This window comes from Nicotiana attenuata, unplaced genomic scaffold (genome assembly GCF_001879085.1).
Source record: "Nicotiana attenuata strain UT unplaced genomic scaffold, NIATTr2, whole genome shotgun sequence".
NCBI lineage: Eukaryota > Viridiplantae > Streptophyta > Magnoliopsida > Solanales > Solanaceae > Nicotiana > Nicotiana attenuata.
Genome location: NW_017675335.1, coordinates 2,793 through 16,141, shown reverse-complemented (window position 1 = coordinate 16,141; position 13,349 = coordinate 2,793). Strand labels below are relative to the sequence as shown.

The 13,349-nt window shown below is 35.1% G+C and overlaps 1 protein-coding gene across 1 annotated transcript; it reads left to right on the top strand.

Annotated features, from left to right (window-relative positions):
- The first annotated feature begins 388 nt into the window (after nt 1–388).
- LOC109219965 (ADP-ribosylation factor 1) lies at nt 389–11,321 on the top strand. Its single transcript, XM_019384428.1, has 9 exons — nt 389–498; nt 634–763; nt 883–921; nt 2,317–2,379; nt 4,936–4,954; nt 6,339–6,450; nt 9,743–9,790; nt 10,235–10,365; nt 10,952–11,321. Exons 2-9 carry the CDS (start codon nt 661–663, stop codon nt 10,983–10,985), a joined length of 549 nt encoding a protein of 182 aa, XP_019239973.1. The 5' UTR covers nt 389–498; nt 634–660; the 3' UTR covers nt 10,986–11,321.
- The last annotated feature ends 2,028 nt before the right edge of the window (nt 11,322–13,349 follow it).

Here is a 13,349-nt window from a genome sequence, read left to right as displayed (position 1 = left end):
ATTTAGTATACCAAATTACCAATTCTATACCATAATTAATTATACCCTTAATTAATTATGGTATATAAATGGTAATTTGGTATACTAAATGTAATTAAGTGAAACCTTAAACATGTAGGGTAAAAAGGTTTCATAAGTGGGATAGGAATGTAAATTTTTTTTTATTATTTTATTATATATGTGATATATAAAGTGAAATAGAAATGCTAAAATTAATTTTTGAAAAAGTAAATGCATATTTTATACTTTATTTATTTAAAAAATAGTCTCTATATTATAATTCATCCATCATTAATCTCTATGATACAATCTTATATTAATCCTCCCAAAACTTTATTTTCTTTATTTTTTTTAATTATTTTAATTAATTTTTTGTAAAAGAGAACCTTAGTTTTCAAACTCCAATGTCTCTTTGCTCATTCCATTCACACTTATTTCTCCACTATACTTAACCCCAAAACTAAACAAATCCCCAAGCAGACCCTTGAGCTTTCTCTGGTAATTCACTTTCAATCACAAATCTGAATTTTCCCCTTTTTCCCTTTACTGTATATCAATATTCTTGTCTAAATATTCACTACATTTCATAATTTGCTAATTAGATCTGATCTTTTTTTGATTTTGTATACATAGAAGTAAAGCAAAGCAAAAGGGGGGCAAATGGGATTAGTGTTTTCGCGATTGTTTTCATCGTTATTTGGGAATAAGGAAGCTCGGATCTTAGTTCTTGGACTCGACAATGCTGGAAAAACTACCATTCTCTGTATGATTTATTAGTTTTTTCTTTATACCCGTTTGCTCCTTTTGTGATTTGGATTCTGGTTTTTTTTTGTTGTAAAATTTGATTAATATGATGTTTAATTTTTTTGGGGTAATATGCAGATCGGCTTCAGATGGGTGAAGTAGTTTCCACTATTCCAAGTTAGTATTCTTTCTTATTTCATACTCATATTTGTGTAAAGATCACTTTTAGTTAAGTGAATGGTTACTTATGTCACTCTTCCTCTACATTTGTTTGTTCCCTTTATGCTTGGATCATTCTTACCAAAATTTTCAAACTAAACCAAGTATAAATTAATCCTACTTGAAAAGAAATAATATATTCAACCACTTGGGTGTGGTCTAATGGTCGACAAAGTGAGGGGAGATCCATGATGTCTCAGTTCAAATCTTAGTGGAGGCAAAAAACACTTAGCTATGGTGGGCAAAGTTATCTGGTACATGTGCTGATGGTGGTAGCAAGACCCACTTGATGGAATAGTCGAGGTGCGTAGGTACTCGGTGGAATAGTCGAGATTTTGGCAAGCTTGGACCACCACCACCTTTAATAAAAAAATTTCATAAAAGAATATGATATTCAAATCGATACAAGAGTTTGTATAAGTTGCCATTTTTCTTATACCAAAGACCTAAGATTTCATTTTTAAGAATATTAGTTAAAAAGACCACTTATTTTAAGTCTTGAAAGAGAAACGGGACGACCATTTTGGAGGAAGAGGAATTATTACTAATGCCAGGTCAAATAGAGATAAATTTAGGCCTTTTTCTAGTGAATATGAAATTACGGTGGCCACAATTTTGTGATCTTTTTTCTTTTTTTGTGATGAGGTAGAATCGTATTTACAGAAATTTATGTGCCATATACGGGTTGGAAATGTTCACCCCTAGTATCATTAGTAAAAGTTATCCCTTTGTCGCTTAAACTAATGAAGTGATGTGAGCGGATGGCTTATCGCTTCGTGGGTGAAGCTATGCGCTCTATGGAAGTGTGACGCTTAAAAAATGATGCACAAAGTAATCACGAGAAGCAGTCACTTCTTTTAATATCAACTTCAAAAACTTGGACAAATATCAGCATTATTGCATATTGAGTACTGAAATTAGTTATTTTAATTGCAATTTGATCAGTATAGTACTAAATTCATATATGCTTTTTTGAGTTAGGTAACAGGACTAAATTCATATATGCTTTTAATATTGTTTTTAATGTCATGTATTGTGCCCTTCACTTCAAATTATCGCTTTTAACTTCAAGTCCCATGGACCATGTTCCTTTTTTGAGCTTTTTGCTTTAAAATCATTGCTACCGCCTAACACACACTAGTAAGGAGAGCATCAAGATTTAGATGGAAGCAAACCCATACATCCATTGAATTTGAACCTCAGCCTCCACATTAATCATCGAGCTAACACTTCATTGCATTTACTCACACATTTTAAGTGAAGAGAGGATTTTCTTTTTTCTTTTTGTATCTCTCCCTTTTGTTTTGTAATGGATGGTTTTATTGATTTATGTTTTTTATTTTCATGATGCAGCAATTGGATTTAATGTTGAGACGGTGCAGTATAACAATATAAAGTTTCAAGTTTGGGATCTAGGTATGATGATTGATTTATTTGAGCTTTGCAGCCAACTTGTCGTAGCTTCATTTTGGATGCCATTTCGTGATCTAAAGGAAAATTTTCTTGAGTGAAGTTCAATCTAATTGTTCTCTATGTTCTGAGTTTTTGTGGTCAATGTTATGGTAATTGAATGGTTTAGCTTTTAAGAAACTTTTGGTCAAATTTTTGCTGAACCTTAACTAGATTTTGTTAGAAAAGAAATACTTCTCTTCTGCCCAGTTTTCTGATTGAGCTCAATCTCAGCTTTATTTTTCTGAAGTTAGTTCAATCCTTTTCAGCTTTTCGCTTAAGACAGTAATTTCGTGCTCGTTGATGCTTTTATGTGGCTAAATATGTTCAATGGGTATGGTCATGGGCCTTCAGAATCAAATTTAAGTAATCATGTCATGGAAGTCATAAAAAAGTTTCATTTATCTCTAATTAAGTCACGTGTAAGCTTTGTGTTACTGGTCGCATTTTTCATCATAAAGCTTAGTAATTAAGGTGCATGTCTTGACAAAGGAGGGATAACCTAGTGGGAAAGATCCTTCGCCTCCAACCATAAGGTTGGGTGTTGAGTCGCTAGTGGAGCAAAGTGGGGAAGAGCGACCTCTGATGTTCCGAGGTAGGGTGTTTTTTTTGTTTTGGGGGGGGGGGGGGGGTTGAGTTCACCATATTCCATAGAAAGTGCATGTCTTATTCAACTGAAACTCAAGCCTTTCTGAATTAAAGAAACCAGGAAAACAAAAGGAGAAATGAAAGAAAAATTGTTCAATTTAGCAAAAGATCAACTGTAATATAATATCATGAAACTTTAAACTGCAAACTAGTATATTTCCATGTGAGAAAGTCAATTAACAAAGATAAATATATTTAGAGGGTCCTTCTCAAAAAAAAAGAAAGTCGATTAGAGGCTATACAACCTATTAAGCGACATACTTCTCTTTTGGTACAATGAAGATTGTGTAAAAAGGAATTCGAGAGCTTGTCCAGCTTCATAGCTGTGGCATTGTATGTTATGCAGTTTCATTTGCACATTAGTGCCTCTTCTACCTTCAAAATAAATCTGTTATTTTTTCCGTTTAAGGGGCAACAACACGATTATGACACCTAACATTGTGTAAGAAAGCAATAAACATCTCGTGTCGCCCCCTTATGTGCGGGCTAAACTCATTTTCTTGGGCCAAGCATGTGGAGATTCTCTTTTGTACTGGGTGGCGGTGGACTCGAACCCAGGACCTTTGCCTGTTAGAGAAAACACACGTTTAATTACTTCATTATCTCTTTAATAGAAGTAAATTATGAGAAGGGATGTTTTTAATTTTATATTTGATATCTCTGTCAGTCTCGAAATGTTCACTTTTTCCTTTGGGTTTTAGGCAGGATATAAGATCCCAAGATATAGGTGGAATGAGGTTTCTCCATCATTGTCTTTTTACACTAAAAATTGTGTTGGACAAAAAGGGAGTGTAAAAAGAAGTTGGAATGAAAACTTAATACTCAAGATTCTAAGAACACTTTGCATAAAGCAATCTATGTGGCTAACCTTCCCTCTGGAAAAAGATTCAAAGTCTTGGATTTATCTCAAGACGCAATTCTCAGCATGTGATATCACCGCTTGCTGCTTAAAAGCATGTGCAGTTTCATGCGGTGTATGAATATTGCATGTCTTTATATCATCAATTATTAGCTCGTTTTACTGCAAGAGTTTTTGATGATGGTCATCGAACAAGTTCACTATTCAACTTAGTTTAATTTAAGAAGTACCTGATTCCTTTAGCTACATTCTCAAGTGGTTTACACTTTTCTCATCAAGTGTGTGGTTTACGCTTTTCTCATCAAGTGTGTTTTTTTATATCGCACTCAAGTGTGTGGCCCAGTAGTCGATGAAGTAGATTGAGAACCATAAGGTTTCAGGTTCAAATCCCAATGGAGGCAAAAATATTAGGTGATTTCTTCCCACATGTCCAAGCTTTAGTGGACAGAGTTACCCGGTACCTATGATGATGGGAGGTAGCAGATACCACGTGGATTAGTCGAGATGCGCCCAATCTGGCCTGGACACTGCAATTATAAAAAAGTTTCTTTTTCTATTTCATTGTAAGTTTCGACTAAGAGTAACATATAGAAAGGTTAGAAAGCCTTTGTTGAGGTCGGATGAGCTTTAGGCAGAGAAGGAAAATGGGATGGAAAATAAAAACTAAAATTTTGTTTCTGCTCAAAGGCAAGCAGCGAAAGTGGAATGTTAGATCTCATTTAGAGAATGCTAATGTAAACCTTGGCATCATAATAAAAAATGAAGTGTAATAATGCAAGTTTTTCTGATTGTTCATACCAACGACCATGGTTTAGGACTCTTCTCATTTCCTCTCATCTTGTTTCCTTTCTTCTTTAAAATTATTGCTTTAATCGTTTCGGTGTTTCTTGATAGATTTTCTTCGTTGATTTCTTGTGCATATCATCTCTTTTATTTGTTTTCATCTCTATCTAGAATCAAGAATATTTCTTTCTTCTAATAATGTTTCTTTTTTTTTCTTTTTTATGATAATCCAGGGGGTCAGACTAGTATCAGGTAACTTCTAATTGGCTCCAAAACTTTATACTAAAAAGAAATATATATCTTTTATTTGTTATATCTATCTTAAAATCTACTAATGTGCATGGTGGATGTTAACTTCGTTGATTAATATACTCATCTTGCCCATCAGCCTATCCTTCATCTCTTTTGTATTTGAGGTGATTAATGCAGTCTGCTGATCTCTTTTACAAATAATCATCATACTGCATGCATCTAGTTAATCTCTACAGTGCTTTACTTGATGGCCAATGTCATAAGTGGTTCACTTCTTTACCTCCAAGTTTCCATGCTCTGATGAGATTCGATGGATTATAATATATAAAAACTGGATATAGGAGTGATTGCAAAATTAGAGTGAAGGGAATTATTTCTTTCTTTCCATGGAATCTAGGATTTGGCTCATCACTGAAGATATCAAACAACAAGTTAAATTGGGATTATGAAGCTGAAAATTGAAGTTCAATGTATTCAAGACTTGATTTGTTCTATGTAGATGCAGTATCTTTCCTGATCTGCATTAAAATTATACAGTGGTTTGGCGTTTACACATACTAGGAGATTAGAGTTCTTTATGCAATAATTTTTACCTTGAAGATCCTGTCTCAGTGCCTTAACCGTATCGATTGAGGAAAAAAAGATTTCTTTTGTTTTGAGAAGCACAAAATATCTTGTCTCTGCTTGTTAGTTTAGATAGGAAACCAGGGAAAGAGATTTCTTTGGTCCATCTATGGGCTTTTCTTTGGCAAATCAGATAACAAGTGAATGCAATAATCTGAAGGTTTCTATATATTTGGGCTCTACTACTGATATTCATGAATCTTGAGAGGGCAAAGCTAGCTTATGCTTTTATCCTACCTTTTGTACAAATCTCTACAACTTTTCATTGACATACTGCTGGAAATTTATAGACGCTTATCCATCTAAACAGGAACAATATGTATCAGATTCCCAGGTTGTAGGCTATAAGCTAGGATATTAAATTGGATAATCACGTTTGGCATACTTTTTATGTTGACATGTCTTCAGGCGTGAGTAAAAGCCAAGTCAAACCTGCCTTTTCTTCTGTGAGATTTTTTGTTGGAGGGGGAGGGGGAGGGTGAGGGGGTGAGGGAGGGGAGGTAACTTAATTGATTCAGTGCCTCGAAAACGGATCTATTTAAATGGCTTTTAGACATACAAGGTCCATATGTGCAGTAGGTTCTCGTAAGTCGCTCTTTGTTGCATGTTTAAGCCTCATAATGTTTATCTAGTCTTCTTTTGATCCTATGTACCTACTATGTCTGTTCTTTTGATTGCCATCGTAATGTTTATCTCATCTCCCATTTCGTGATTTTGTCAAATTTTGAAAGGTCCTTTCATGGGTTCTTTTGCTGCTTAGGCCATACTGGAGATGCTATTTCCCTAATACGCAAGCTATAATCTACGTTGTTGACTCAAGTGACACTGATAGGCTCGTGGTTGCTAAAGAGGAGTTCCATGCCATATTGGAGGTACCTTTTCCTCGCTGCTCTTATGTATGTTTTGCTTGGTGAATTTATTAGGTTCTATTGTGACCATTTGATGCTAAGTATGCCATATCTTTTTATGTTGGTATTATAATACTCCCTCCGGTCCACAATAAGTGACGAATTTATTTTTTTATTTTGGTCCAAAATAAGTGTCCATTTATATAATCAAGAAAAAATTCAATTTGTTTTTACAAAATTACCCTTATGTACATATCCCTAAAAAGTTTTCTTACTCCTCACATTAAATATTTAATTAAGGGTAGTTTAGTCATACTAGGTATTTTTGTATAGAATTTAGTATTTTCTTAATGGGCGTGCCAAAAGCAAATTGGTCACTTATTGTGGACCGGAGGGAGTAACAGCTAAACAAACTTGATTTACCAGAACACCAGCTAGTATTGTAAAAGAGCTACATCTGTCCTTTTCAATGTTTTCCTGTTAAGTGAAGGATTTCTGAAACACACAATAATACCCCAAGAACTGGCTTTAAGATATTTAAAACTTGTAAAACTTGAAAAGCAGAAAGTTAAGCCGAAGCATAAGCTAAAACAGTAAAATGTACGAAATACATAGTCTCATCCCCACAACAAACAGAAGCAATCGAAGAAACGCTATGCTTCCTTTTGTACTTTTTTCAAACAATGTTTTGTAATGAATCAAAGATCTAGTAGATAATTCCCAAACACAAAGCTGCATTGAGCATGAAATGCAAAAGGAGAGATTTGCCGATAATATCATAACCATGGATCGAAAATAATACTATTAGATCTGTTTGAATGTAAAGAATTTCTTTGAATATTCAAAGCTTCTCAAAAGCTTCCTGACGTTGCGTTTCTCATAAATTGAATAGCACATATAAAAGTTGAATACGTTGAGAAGTAAGTTGAAAAAATGGAACCTGAAGATGTTTAGAAACGTCGGACTTGTGTTGTTAAAAGCGAGAAGCGCAACAAAGCGATCCACCACCTTTAAGCAGGAAGGGATAAGTGAAGCGCACACTTCATTGAAGTAAAGCATAATTTTAAAAGAATACCAAAATGAACCTTGTAATAAAATAACTAAATAAACAAGAACTCAACAAAAATAATACTCCCTCCATTTCAATTTATGTGAACCCATTTGAGTGGGCACGGAGTTTAAGAAAAGATAGAAGACTTTTAAACTTGTGTTGTAAAATGAGGCACATATATTTTGTGTGGCTATAAATTATTGCATAAAGGTAAATGGTTTCCAAATAGGGAAAGTGGTCACACGGACTAAAAAGTAAATAGGTTCACATAAATTGAAATGGAGGGAGTATATATAAGAAAATTTTCACTTTAATGGGATAGGGACGTACATTTTTTTATTCTTTTTGTAAATATCTTTTACAGCACATGCTTAACTGGATCAATTAAATTTATCACCTTCTCAAAAAGAGAGTGATTTCTTGAAATACATTAGCTTTTTGGTAGAGAAAACGTATTTGCAAAACGTTTTATTGTTAGATATGTGGTTGGAGGAGAAAACCTTAAAGGAGGCCTCCAACTTAGTTAGTCATTTGCCAAAAACAGAGGAGGAGATGGTGTCAGGCTTATTTTGGAGGGATGCACAAGTGAACTTTTCTTCTTTCAGAAAACCAATTCAGGAACATCTAAGAAATTTTCCAGTGTTGTTATTTAGGAGGCAGTGATAGCATATTATGGGGAGGTCCAGGTGCAAGTGTCTCTTTTCTCTGAATAATATCAGAGGTGAGAAACCATTGTACAAGTGTATGTTGAAGACGAAGTTCCTAAAAAGTAGCTTTATAATGGTGAGTTGGTGTTATATGTGCAAAACTAAGAGAGAGGACATAGGTATTTGCTTCTTCGTTGCAAATTCACATAGGACTTATGGAGTTTGTTTATTTGGTTGTCAACATATTTTAGTTGCTCCCCGGAAATGGAGGAAACCCTAGTGATATAGAAATTGAGTATGATAGGGAAATATAGGAGGGGAACCCGACATGAACTTTTTGGATGATATGGGGGAAAAGAAATAGAAAGGTGTCTGATGTAGTTGGAAAACCTCCATGGAGGATCAAATTTCTTCGTGCTTTCAGTTATACTCCTAGTATAAAAAGAACATTTCTTCCTGTTTAGATAGTTTGGATGTATAATTTTTTGGAAGAGCAATGCTAAATACTTGCTATTTCTGAGCATTATCTTGGTGCATGTAAATGAATTTCTTTGAATTTATCAAAAGAAACTGGGTTAGTATTGAGTAAAGCTCCGCTCTGGGAGGTCTCAGCGTTAGAGGGATTTTTTAGGTTCTCAAATCAGTTCTTCTGGAACTTGTTATTTGATCGAGCTTGCAAAATCTGATCGGGCACTAAAGAGGTCTTCTGCGACTTTTTCTCTCAATAGGACTTACTTCTAAAAGTTGATTGGCAATAGATTCTTTTCTGCGGTGCAAGTTGATTGACAATAATTTCTTTGACTGCTCTTTCAACGACAGGGAACGAGGTAGACCTAAAATCTCATATAAATTTTGCAATCTCTCTGAATCCATGTAGACTTAGCAAAGATAGGACACAATGGAGGAAAAAGATCTATGTAGGTGACACCAATAATTTAGGAATTTGTTTTAGTCATATTAGTATGTTTACTTCAGCTGCATGCTTTTTAGAAGTTTAGCCTTGTTAGAGATTTATATTCCATTAGAAACTATAGAGAATTTCTAGTACTTTTTGTTTTTATTTTATAAAATATTGGCCTGAGATGAGTTTAAATGGAGAAACATGGTCAGTGATTATATAACCGACGCCAACTTGTTTGGGACTGAACGACGGAAGTTCAAAACTCTTAGAGTGTTTTTTTGTAGTTGTAGTAAGTCTGCGACCTGAAAGTGGCATGTGTCCTTCAATTCAAAAGCTTCGCGGAGGGACTTTGCAAAGGACCTGAAAGTGGAAAGGTTGCTCCAATACGTGCTTTTCCTTTTAATTTTTCCTTCTGTAATTTTTGCTCAGTAAATAAGCCATTTTGTAGCGAGTGGGGAATAATCTCTGTCAGCGGCAGAATTGCATTCGTGAGGGTACCAGAGGTGCAACTTTTTAGGAAGAGCTATAAAAAGTTATAGAAACACAGAGCTATACTTCCAGGAAGCCATCTGAACCATCAAACATTTTTTTTTCTTTTGCATCTTCTAATTTCTAGTTGAGCTTTGATTCCAACCATTTATTGACTTGTGAGGGCATTTACGATGTGTTTTACTTGTGAGTATGACCATTGATGATGTGTATTCCTTTTTTTCCCAGGAGGAAGAGTTAAAAGGTGCTGTTGTCCTCGTATATGCTAACAAGCAGGTTTGTGTCCTTGCTGCTTCTTTTTCCAATTAGCTGAGAAAGAAGCTTTGATTCATTTGATCCTGGAGTAATGCAATGTTATTTTTATTACAAAGCTGTAGGTTTGCGTTAGTATTTAGTATCAAATTTGTGGTATTGAGATTTAGAAAACCTCTAGTTTTAGAAAATCCCTAATTTGTCTTAAAAGACAGACTATTTGTTAGTGGAATGAAATAGTCCCAAATAGAGTGCAATTGGAAATAGGGGATTCATATTACTGGCTCCAACTAGTTTGGGATTGAAGTATATTTATCGTTGTTCTTTCTTAGCCCCTCTCTTGCGTTCTATCTCTCTCTCGCTCACACGCACACAGACACCCACTAACATCCTGACTGATATTTAGTGGCTTGGTTAGAGAATGTATCCATTCGCTAGCATTTATTTAGAGTCTTCTATTGTTGACAGGATCTTCCTGGTGCACTTGATGATGCTGCAGTGACCGAGGCCTTAGAGTTGCACAAGATTAAAAATAGGCAGTGGGCTATTTTTAAGACTTCTGCCATCAAAGGAGAGGGCCTTTTTGAGGGTTTGGACTGGTGAGCGTATATTCCTATTTCTTGTTGATGCTGTTATGGTAGTTATATATAGCACGAATGTAACCAATATTAATCGGAACACTGGTTTGTTCGTACCAACAACAACAATAACAACAATATACCCACTATTATCCCACACCGTGGGATCTGGGGAGGGTAGTGTGTATGCAGACCTTACCCCTACCTTGTTCGTACCATTGGAAGTTTTTATTTGTTATGTCCAGTCCACGTTATAGTGCACGTGGTTTATTTGCTCTCACCATTTGTAGGTACGCTTTACGAGAAATTTAGTATCCAGCATTTCCATTTATCATATGCTGCCTTCTTTAAAAGAAAAGATTATTTGATAAGCTAAGATCGGCAAACAAAGTGATATATGTCAAACTTGCAGTGGACGCCAGGATCCAAGCCTACGCAAAACGTTTTTCTGGATCACCTTCTCTTCTTTTGCTTTGCAGTTGTACATATTGGATTTATAGTTCCTTGTGAAATGTCTTCATGAGTTGAAAACACACACACACACACATTCATGCACACACAATATACCTACTATCCTCATGCCTACTTGATTCTTCTAAAATTGTAGGTTGAGTAATACACTCAAATCCGGAGGTAGCTAAATTTTGTTGAAGATGCAGATAAATTTGAAGACAGACAAACAATGGACTTGGTATAATGTGAAGAGATATCGGCCTCCGATTATTTTCTAATTGTCATAGTTTCTGAAGTGAACTGCTCTGATATAGTGTTTATACTTGATCACAGATAATGAAAATATGATGTTTTATTCTGCTTCTCTTCATAGATTACAGCTATTCAGTTTCTCTTGAAAAGAGTTGTATTTGTTGCAAAGAGATCAGATTGTTTTGCTTTTAACACTCTTTTCGTTCATTTGTCTTGATTTTAACATTATTCTTGTGGTATTATACAGCAAAAACAATCACATTTCTATCCAAGTATGTTGCAATTGGCTGTGTATTAATTGACTGATGTATAACACTTGCAAGTTCCAGAGAATAAGGGTTTCAAGATAAATAAAAGTGATATAGACTATGTACTGGGAGTTTAGTTTGCATAAGAAAGAGTAAAGTTGGTGAGATCGAACGGAAAATGTAAACAATTTAGATATCTATGCTCGTTATTCTTAGAGAATGGTATGATTGAAATGGAGTAGTGTTCTAAAGAATGGTTGTAGGTAGGGCTGTTCATTCAGATCGGATATCCGAAATCCGAACCGATCCATTCAATTTCGGATTTCGGATTGTGTTTATTAAAATTTCGGATTTTGTATCGGATTCGGATTGGTATATTTTAATCCGATCCGAAATTCGAAATTATTAAGCAATGTATAAATACTACACTTTAATTTCGGATAGTCAATACTTCCTTTACATCTTCCTCCAAGTTATTACCTTTACAATTGCTTGATTTAGCTATATTGGCATTTGGCACCATAGTATTCTCATAATTGCATAAACATGATTTTTCCTTAATGTATTGCCTCTTTTACAAAGAAAATATAGATATTAGTTTGTAACTTTGAGGCATAATAAAACGATCCGAAATCCGATCCGATCCAAACTTTAAAATCCGATCCGATCCGATATAATTCGGATCGGATTCGGATTGCATTTTCTAGAATCCGAAATTCGAAATGTGCTAAATCCGATCCGTGCACAACCCTAATTGTAGGACGATTAATGTTATAGGAGAGTAAATAATAGTCTCTGAAGTCCAATATATTCACAAGATGAGTTACATGAAAATGTGGGTATTAACACGAATATGCAATCATAGAAGATTGGATAAGATAAAAACAATCACATTGGAGAATGAGTAATGTAAAAATACTTGTATAATGCCATTTTCAGTGGCGACTTTAATGAGTAATGTAAAAATACTTGTATAATGCCATTTTCAGTGGCGACCACAAAAAGTCGCCACAAAAGAAAATATTTGTATGCCGCCATTTTCCCCGGAGACCCTAAAACTCACTTTTTATCGCCATTTTCAGTGGCGACATTACAAAAGTACCTCGCTTTCCGGTGGCGACCACATAGTCGCCGCAAAAGTCATTTTTGCATCGCCTGTATTAGTTGCGCCTAAGATGTTCTTTTCTGTGGCGATCCAGATAGTCGCCACCAAAAGTAGTATTATTTATTGCCTCTTTCTGTGGCCACCAAAAATAGTGCTAGATGTAATTGTTATCTTAATACTTGCAAGTTCAGTAATTTATGTCTAAATTTGGTTATGTCATATGAGTCATGCACTCGATATTTCAAATTTAATTCAATAAGAAATAATCAAATATTGCTAGACATTCTAATCAAACGAAAAAAACAATATGTTACATTGCCCGCGAGTCATATAGATCGGAATATGAAGCAATAATAATGAATTCCCTGCCGAGTGTGGTGGGGTTTGATCTTTTACTACTCCTATTAACCATAGACTAACTTAGATTTACGTTGTATAAGACTCATTAAGGAGAAACGCTCCTTACCAGGAGCTTCTATGTTCCCAGAGCTTGACGATACTGACAATTCTGATGGGCATCAGTCCGTTGTACAAGGTATTCTGCGTTCATGTAGGGTCAGGGGAAAAGCCATACCCCAAAGGTGTGATGCGGACAACCTACCCTAATGCAAGTATTAGTAGCTGCTTCCACAGCTCGAACCCGTGACCCCGTGACCTTTATGCCACACGAAGACGACCTTACCATTGCTCCAAGGATCCCCTTCACTATCCCCTATATAATAGTCACTTAATATTGCATGATTAGTGAACCATTTTTCACGAAAAAGATCAAGTCAGTATTTTATTTGCAGTTACTAATTTGACCATTTATATTTACAAACACTAAACTTTAGCAATTGAACTTAAAAAAGAGCAGCCCAATGCACTAAGCTTCCATTATGCACAAGATCCAGAAAAAAATCGAACCACAAAGGTCTATTGTATGCAGCTTTACTCTGCATTTCTAC

What these genes read in the sequence shown, in the direction of transcription:
- LOC109219965 (XM_019384428.1), top strand. Translation starts at nt 661, where the DNA reads ATGGGATTAGTGTTTTCGCGATTGTTTTCATCGTTATTTGGGAATAAG. An exon ending in AGTAGTTTCCACTATTCCAA is followed by an intron (nt 922 to 2,316) that starts GTTAGTATTCTT and finishes TTCATGATGCAG; the next exon opens with CAATTGGATTTAATGTTGAG. An exon ending in CTTTTTGAGGGTTTGGACTG is followed by an intron (nt 10,366 to 10,951) that starts GTGAGCGTATAT and finishes CTAAAATTGTAG; the next exon opens with GTTGAGTAATACACTCAAAT.